The 9,043-nt window shown below is 41.2% G+C and overlaps 1 protein-coding gene across 5 annotated transcripts in view; it reads right to left on the reverse strand.

The window, feature by feature from the left end:
• Window positions 1-5,106, reverse strand: part of Nat10 (N-acetyltransferase 10) — a 41,013-nt gene extending 35,907 nt beyond the window's left edge. The window contains exons 1-4 of one of the 5 annotated variants that reach the window (XM_031371189.1): window positions 4,738-5,106; window positions 4,493-4,638; window positions 1,932-2,054; window positions 1,444-1,535 (exon numbers count right to left, since the gene is read on the reverse strand). In XM_031371189.1, coding sequence (XP_031227049.1) covers window positions 1,444-1,535; window positions 1,932-2,039 — 200 coding nt within the window. In that variant the 5' untranslated portion in view covers window positions 2,040-2,054; window positions 4,493-4,638; window positions 4,738-5,106. The other 4 variants (XM_031371190.1, XM_031371188.1, XM_031371186.1 and 1 more) reach the window with 4 other exon arrangements.
• Between the last annotated feature and the right edge of the window lie 3,937 nt (window positions 5,107-9,043).

A 9,043-nucleotide genomic window follows, 5' to 3' on the forward strand; every position in this document is an offset into this window, starting at 1 on the left:
TGCCTCGAAAAAGCAGGCTTATTGCCTGGACAGGAAAAGAAAAGGTAATCAATCACACTACACTAGAAGAAAGTCTGATTGAGATGGGCTGGAGAAAACTTCAAGGAGACAGACACAGGAAACAAGGGATCTCAGTAGCTGAAGTGTGTGTGGTGGGGGGTGGGGACGGTTAAGAAATGGCAGCCTCAGCATAGGAGCCAGCAGGAAGACTTGGCACAGTACAGGGCTAATGAGCTAGATGAGGCCCATCAAGAGAATATTAGGTACTAGGCAGCTAGGATAGGGAGTGGACTGAGTAACACAGGAATCATGAAAGAAGATTCCTCGGGAGTCCACAGAGTGGATTATCTGCCAAGGAGTACTGTCCACTCCATCTCAAACTCTTTCAGAGTTAGAGGAGAACTGCCAGGCTTCTACATGACTATGACTAACTATATTAATATGTGACTCCCCATTTGGGGGCATCTATGAACAAGAAGAATTGGGAGAAAGCCTGACTTTCATATGGTTGGCCTTACACATAAAACTCAGTATGTTTTTGCCAGAGAGATAGGAAAAAAAAGAGCTAGTGAGCTAGTTCAGCACGAGGAAGCACAGAACAGATTTGAAGAGATGAGAGATGACCAAGAAACAGGTGCACTCTGGCTCCAGACTACCCAACCTTAAGCAGAGCTGACACCTTAACTCCTTCGGCCCTGAATTATCCTTTCTATTTCCAAGCATTCCCAAGGAACCAAGGGTGTTTGCTTTGAAGTTCTCCTGTAAATTTTCCTCCAAGAATTACTTATGCGTGTGCCTGTATCTGTGCTTATGTGAGTACACGAACATAGGCACACATTTATGGAGCTTGGGGAGTACATGTGCAGAGGCATGCATTTATGAGGGCCAGAGAGCCCTGGACTCCTTGGAACTCAAACTGTAGGCAGCTCGGCTTATGGTGTGGCCGCTTGCATATAAACTGCAGTTCTCATGATTGCACAGCAAGTACTTTTTAATCTCTCCAGCCCTGCCACCAGAAGTCTTGACCATTATAGCTTCAGAAAATAAGAGGCTAGCTACGTAACTCAATGGTAAAGCAGACATGAAGTACTGTGGTCAATACCCAGAACCACAAACCAAAGAGAGAGAGGGTGGATGGTAAAAATCACCAACTGCCTAGGAATGGTGAACTGGTGTAAGAAGCTCTCTAAAGAGGACACAGGGAGAAACATTGTTACTAGAGGAATCTCTAGGAATGTCTATGAGCTCAAGGTCATCATGATCTCAGAAGCAGCAGCCAGACAGGAAGGGGGTGGCTAGGAAGTAGAAAGGCTTCTACTCTAAGGGTAAACAGTGGCCTGAAGAACAGAAGTGATCCTCAAGTACAGTTGAGGGATTTTCTCCCTGAATTTAACTGAGAAGTACGAATTAAAAGTGGATGTGACATCCAAAGCCCAAGCTTACCTGCTAAATCCCAGCTCTTTCTTATAACACCACAGGACCGAGGGCCGAGCCTTCACAGTTGCTTTGGACAACATATGATGAAGAATAACCACCTGACAAGAAAAAAAAAAATCACAAAATCTCAGAGTCAAAGACTATATAAGGACTGCCAGGCCCAAGACCTCATTTGAAACACACAGAAACTAAACTGCAAGGAAAACACCTAAGGTCACAAGTAATAACCAAACAGGAACTAGAAGCTGGGTCACATATGCTTAACCTTGACGCCAAGCCATCATTTCAGAATTCTAAAGACACTAGCTTATCTATTCATGAATCTAAATATAATTTACCATTTCCAAGTACTGAACAAATGTCCCCACTACATATTCTACCAGCGAAGAGATCACAATGGCTCTGTGTACTGAAACCTAAAAGGCTAGATAACACACCAACTCGTGGGACTGGTCACAAAACAACTGAGGAAGCATTTACCGGGGCTTTCTTACCTGATCTTTTCCTCGATCCCCAACTACAACAAAAAGAGACCTCTGCCGCTCAGCTACGCCATTCTCAATGAGAATTCGAATTCGGTTATCCACCTTCTTCCGTTGCATGGTGGAAAACTATCACTAACACAGAAATAAAGAAGATACAGATGAACCAAATACTAGAAAGGCTTCTGTATTACATCCAAGGAAGTGGCACCGGCTGGCTGCCCTAGGTGGGAGCTGTGCTGGCACACGTTTGTAATCCTAATTACAAAAATTACAAAATCTGAATCTTCAAACAACACCCCAGGAAAGTCATCGATCTCAGTTTTATAATCTGAGAAGTAGAGAGGTGACATGTTCTTAAGCAGAAAGATCAGAGGAAAGTGTACTTCGTATCTCCATCAAGGAGTGTACAAGCAGGATGATTTCCGTGAGCTGGAGGCCAGCCTGGCATACCTATTGAGGTCCAGGACAGCCAGGGCTACAGAGAGTTCTTGTCTCAAGAAGAAAAAAAAAGAAAACGAAAAAAGAAAAAAGAAAACCAGGACAACATGGTAAAGGTAAGTAAATAAAACTAAGAATGATTAATATATATAATGGTATCTCTATAGACCCCAAAGAGTAGCAAGATAGGAGACTTTAACAGAGTCTGATGTAGCCCAGGCTGGCCTTCAGCTCACTATATACATGTGATCCTCCAGCCTCCACTTCCCAAGTACTAGGATTACAGGGAACTGCTCAAATTATAGGTGTATATCACCACCACAAGATTTTATGCTAAGCTGGGAATTAAACATAGGTCCTCATGCATGCTAGGCAAGCAAGCAGTCTACCATCCGAGTAACATTCCCAGCCCTATAAATACCATTTTATACACATACATAACATGGGGGGGGGGGAGGACTTAAAAAGTAAAGTAATTTCTGATTAGCGTGATTTTTATTTTGACGTTTGTCTTTTATGGTTTGATTTCTTTAAAATTCACATGTGTGGTAAAATTGCTCAGCAGGGAAAGGTTTTGGTTGCTAAGCCTAATGACCAGAATTTGATCCTCAGAATCCATCTGGCAAAAGGAAAGAATTGCCAGGCAGTGGTTGTGCATACAAGCAGACACGTTCCAGGACGGGGATCTGGTGGGAAGAACAGATTCCTAAAACTTCTTCTCTGATCCCACACAACACAACACACACACAATTAAAACATAATAAAAATATATATAAATTCACAATTCACATGTTACTTATAAAATGAGAGAAAACAAATATTTCTGATTCAACGTGTTTCTTTGGGTGAGAAGCCACACTAATGGCTCTATACAGGTCATTCCAAAATGTACCATATAAGTTATTGGGTGTACAATAAATAGTACAATATTTGTCTAGCTGTGGGAGGGCCCTAGACTCAATTTCTCCAGCATCCAGTAAAATGCAATGTTATCTAATTACCTATAACAAATAGGCCAAAGAAACATCAAGAAAAATAAATCACATTCCCACGTTATTAGAGTGTCAGGCTATGTGATTTTAAAATTCAGGAACCTGCTGCATTCTAAACAAAACCTCCTTCTCTAAACATGGGCTTTAACAGGTCTTAATGTAAAACACAATCACAATAAATGGCCCGTTTAATAGGGGAAAGCAGTACAAGAAATTGAGTATCCTAAGGCATTGATGTAACAAATAGGCTTTACATTCTGATCTACCCCAAGTAGTCCAAAGTAGTCCAAAAGTAGTCCAAAGCATTACAGTTTGTAAGCTTTATGTTGCCAGCTATATAAACACCTACATAAATGAATGTGTACCTAATTGTTAAAGAGACTAGCTTAATTGTTATGAGTCTAGTTTTTGTTATAGTAGGAGAGTCTTAGAATTAACAGGTAAGGCCCCTAACTACAAGCTTTAAATTCTAAAAAGTACTTTTAAAAATAAACGAAATAGACGGGTGGTGGTCGTGCACGCCTTTAATCCCAGCACTTGGGAGGCATTTCTGAGTTCGAGGCCAGCCTGGTCTACAGAGTGATTTCCAGGACAGCCAGGGATACACAGAGAAACCCTGTCTCGAAACACCCCCCCCCCAAAAAATAAATAAAATAAATGAAATACAGCTACACACAAACAAAATTAGATGTAAAATTAATGGCCAGAGTGAGGAATCTGATAATGATCTAAGACTACTGGTGCCAAGAAACGCCTAATAGATAAGGAACGCATTGCTGGAAATAGAAAACAAGATGATTCGTATTGTGTTGTTGTTTGCACTATGCAGACCATGCTGGCCTTGAGCTCCAACAAATCCTCCAGCCCCCGCCTTCCCAGTGCTGGGATTAAAGCGCTACCACAACCAGATAGACAAGTCATTTTCATTCGGCCGTATCCATTCCTGTACACTCTGCACCGGGTACCAAGCATCACGAGGTGCACTGTCAAATGTCCTGAATGAGACAGCTAGATAGTGTGCAAATAAATAGGCATACTGCAGTATTTAAGAGCAGAATATCCCGGATTAAACCTCGTTGGTTCAAAGCCTACTACTCCTACGAGGAACCGAGTTTCTCGGAAAATAGTTTTGACACCCACCCATTCTCTGAGAGAAGCGCGATGTGGAAAAGAGCCACGCACCCGGAAAGCGCTCCAGAAGTCAGCCCCGCGTGTCTGAGTATCCAGGACCAGGAATGTCTGTCTGTTGGGAAGTCCAGGCCAAGAGGAGTCCAAAGATCCGGGCACTAGCTGGTACAGAAGCTTCCGTCCTCGAGCCGCCCTATGGGCCCGTAAAAGCCCAAACGCACGCCTCAACATCCGACCCAACCCCTTCCAAACAGTACCTGCGTCCCGGCTCCGGCCGCCACGAGACAGCTGCACAACGGAAGCACGTGAAGACACCGAGTTGATACGCAGGCTGACCGGTTTGCTGGAGAAAATACTGCACAGCTGAGTTCCCCCGGGGGCCGACACTGCACTTGAATCCGCTTATGCAGCAGACAGCACGTGGTCAAGCGCTCGAAAGGGAGAGGAAGGCTACAGCTAGGGGACCTTCCTGGTGTGGGACCTTCCACAGCTTCGACGCCTAGTGATGACGTCAGAGCAGAACTCTGCTGCGACTGCGCACTAACTCCCGGCAGCCATTGAAGTGGAGCAGTGCGCCGTTTGCGGCCGGTAACCTGGCTATGACAGGCGGAAGTAATCGCTTAGATATCCGGGTGTCTCGCAGACGGCTTTAGCCACAGGTACACGAATTCGTCCACTGCAGCGCCTCTATAGCAGGGTTGTACGAGGCAATAGCTGTTGCTAGCGTAGGTTTTATCGACCCCTTTAATAACATGAAACTAGGCCAGTAACTGTTTTATTCATCTTACTTAAACCTCCATCCCGCAGTTGTCTGGGAGTTATCTGTAGACTTTGTACCCACGATTGTGGCCGCTGTACTTTGCAGGCTCTTCTTAGATTCCTAACATGCCAAGTGCTCTAAAAACCCAACATTGGGTCTCAAGGCTCGTCTAACCACATCCACAAGGATTACCCAGAAGTATGTCTGTCTTCCTTTTGGCAGGAGGCAGGTGAAATCGGTTTACCCTATATTCTTGGGCACCACAAGTTCTGATATTTAAAACACAATCCCTTCCCCAAATTTACGCACCAACTATAATTATCAATCTAAATTTCAATGCACTTAAAACTTCACGATGCCAAGCAATATTGTCTTAAGTCACCAATACGGCCCTAGACTTAATACTAAGGTTCTAAATGCATATTAATAAAACTACCAGTACTTTTATAATGGGCTGAGAAGTCCTATAAGGTGGTGGCACAAACAAAACACAAAACTTAGAAATGACCCTTGAAAAGACTCGACTTTTAAAAAATGGAACCAATATTAAGAAGAGGACAAAAAGTGGGGAAATAGGCTAGCCAATTCTGCCAAAGTAGCCCAGATATGGAATTTCGGTTGTAATGAAAAAAGCCACTAGAATTTTAGGGACAGAAATGATGGCTACGATTCCGATTCCCTCAGTCACTGCAAAACCTGACATCACCATGTCAGGGTACAGAGACAACTGCCATAAGATAGTATACAGTCAGATTTAGAATGATAGAGAAGTGGGGCAGGGGAAGGGTAGCCACAGTGCTGTCCATGCATGTAAAGCATGTGACTTTACTTAAGGCCTGAAGTATATAAAGACATCAAAGATAGCTTTCAACTTACTGCCCACTGCCCCTATCAAGTAGTTGGACTGAAATCAGTTGGTGTAGAATACTATCCCAATTTTGAATATCAAAATGTGTTTGAGAAGATAGATACGGGAATGGAACTGCACACCTGCAGGTTAGAGGGTATCTTTTGAAGACAATTCTCTTCTTCAATCTTTGTCCCCAGGAGTCAAAACTCTGGTGAGGGTTGACTTCAAGTTACAATACCTGCTGAGCCATTTCACTGGCGTAGTATTCAAGTACTTCAGTGTCTATTTTGAATTTGAAGAGCTTGGGACTTAAGCTATTTCTAGGCAAAATACCTAGAAAAAATTAATATTCAGGACAGTGGGACTGCATTAGGTCACCTGGATTAAGTAAAACCAAAGGTGAAACCATGAATGAAGGCTTACAGGATCAGCACAGGATCCTCAGTGGTGACAGGGAATCTGAAATCTTTCACTACTTCCAATTCTTGCTGCAAAGAATGATGCACCTTCTAGATTCCATTGACCCATAAACTTTTCTTCTCAACACTGTAGTGAAGGTCTTTTAAATGGCAGTTTTATTGGATGGGCCACTATCCCGACCCTCCCCACCACCACCACCAAACAATACACACACCATTTTAAAGCCTTCAAGAGCTTCCCAGTGCTGAGACAAAAAAAACTAAGCATGGAAGAAAACTGCCCTATCCAGTCTCCCCAGCCAGATCTTGCTAATGCTTAATCAAAATACGAGTCACTGGAACATAAGCTTCTTGACTCTTTTATCCAGTTTGCCATGCTCATCCTTGTGTTAGCTGAATTATCTTTCAATGAAGTCTTTATCACACTGACTAGGGTCATATGGTCAACCACACTGTTGAACCATGCTACTTACTACACACATCTGGCTCACTCCGGTATCTTGAGGGGTAATTTTGTCACCACTGGCCATAATGCCTGGCAAGAGATACCCAAATGTGCTAATAAATTTCAGGTTGTCTCCCTAAAGAGATGTAGTGTTTAGAGGAAATGAATACTTACAAATATACCAAAACCTGACTTTAAGTATTAAGTACATCAGAGAAAAAGTACATTGGTACTTTCAATACCAATAGTGAAGGACCAAGGCTATGCAGGCAACTGGTCAAGCTTCCTAACAGTGTATTAATGTACAGTGCTTCTGGTATCAAGATTGAGAACATACAGTAGTCTAGCTTTTTCCTTAAAAAGACCAGAACCAGAATTGTTTCTTCTCTCTCTAAGGAGCGCTTCTTCTCTCTCTAAGGAGCGCTTAAGAAGTTTTCCTTAGGGTGTATGCAATTCACAGGCTTTGCCCAAGGACTATAAATAATCACATTTTCATATAATTTAATCTAGTGAAATATAACAGTTTCTAAGTTTTTCCAGAATGTTAATAAACTCAAAACAGTGAAGTCAATGCTTAATTTACTTTTTCTGTTAACTTATATTCAATAAAACTAAAAGTACTTAATATCTCAAGTGGGATATAGGTTCAGAGCTTAAGGTTGCAATGAAGGGTATGATCGGCCTAAGCTACATTATTTACTCCATTTCCCTTAAGTAAATGTACCACTGAAAATTTAACAAAACAAATTGCCTGGCACATATATGAAGCTGCTCAACTATATTCTGCACTTAGAAACTGGTTGTCTGCCAAGCACCTTAGTGAATGAACCTGAGAATAAGCATACATTTTCATGTCTCCTTGAAGTCTCTATACAATAACATCATAGAAGTACATATATATGTATACATATAGAGACAAAAGAACTATAGAAGTTAATTTACTACAATCATTGGAAGGTCATGTTTTTAATATCAAGATACAATGATCAAAAGAAGAGAAAGGATGAAAAAAATCATCTCATTTTAGGAATATTAAGGCCCTGGTAATAAAATGGCCCTAAGCAAAAAGTAATCAATGGCATGCTATCTTTAAAAGGGGGGGGGGCGTTTCATTATACATGTGGTATCTATACATACTGTTAATTGTGCATGTACAAAATATTTTATAGTCTTACTACACTGAGCCATGTAGGACCATCAGTTCCCTGTACTCTGGTAAATACACACTTCACCAAACAAAAGGTCTTCTGCATCTAGACAAGCATTTGCAAATCATACAAGATGCTGAGTAACAAAGACTCAGATCTTAACCAAACTACTTTAGTAGTTCTCTGTCCAGTGAGAGAGAGCAGTTTTAAAATAAGTCTGAATTGAGACATTTAAGTTCTAAGCACTAGAGCCGCAATGGTAGAATAATACCTAATGATATGTTGCTGTTGAAAGGAATAAGCAACTTCAATAAAGAGGTCAAACTACAAACACCTTTTACACATTCTGCCCTACACTTTCGGTAGAAGCCTGAAACGTAAGACATTCTCCACATTCACTTCAGAACTCAAATTCAATACTAAACTTATTTTCTTCAATTCTGCTCTCTTGATATCATAAAATTATATTCTACACATATAAAACACCATCTAGGGATTATGCAATAAGCCACAAACATTTTATCCATCCCAATAAAATACAACTAACATATGGTTGTGGTACATCCCAGGCAGTTGTCATTTAAAGCACACAAGTGTAGGTGCTGGCAAAATATTCTTGGCAAAAGTAAACAGATAACCCTTCCAATATGATGTACCATAACCACACATGAGAAAAGTCAAGAACTTATTTTATTTATTTTAAAATAAACATTGAAGCTTCCCCATTATCCACCACCCTACAAAACTTTTGAATGTGGAATGTTCAACAGCCTAAGCAGTTTTAGTAGGCTACAAAACCAAAAAAAACTCCAGTTGTCTAATGATGAATATCTGAGAATAAGTGTTGTTTTCAGTAGCTGATTACCGGCTTGGAAAAAAAAATGTTTGCAAAAGGCTAAATGTATTAATTTCTGTACAGAAAATAACATTAACTTAGTAAG

This window comes from Mastomys coucha, unplaced genomic scaffold (assembly GCF_008632895.1).
Source record: "Mastomys coucha isolate ucsf_1 unplaced genomic scaffold, UCSF_Mcou_1 pScaffold15, whole genome shotgun sequence".
NCBI classification, from domain to species: Eukaryota; Metazoa; Chordata; class Mammalia; order Rodentia; family Muridae; genus Mastomys; species Mastomys coucha.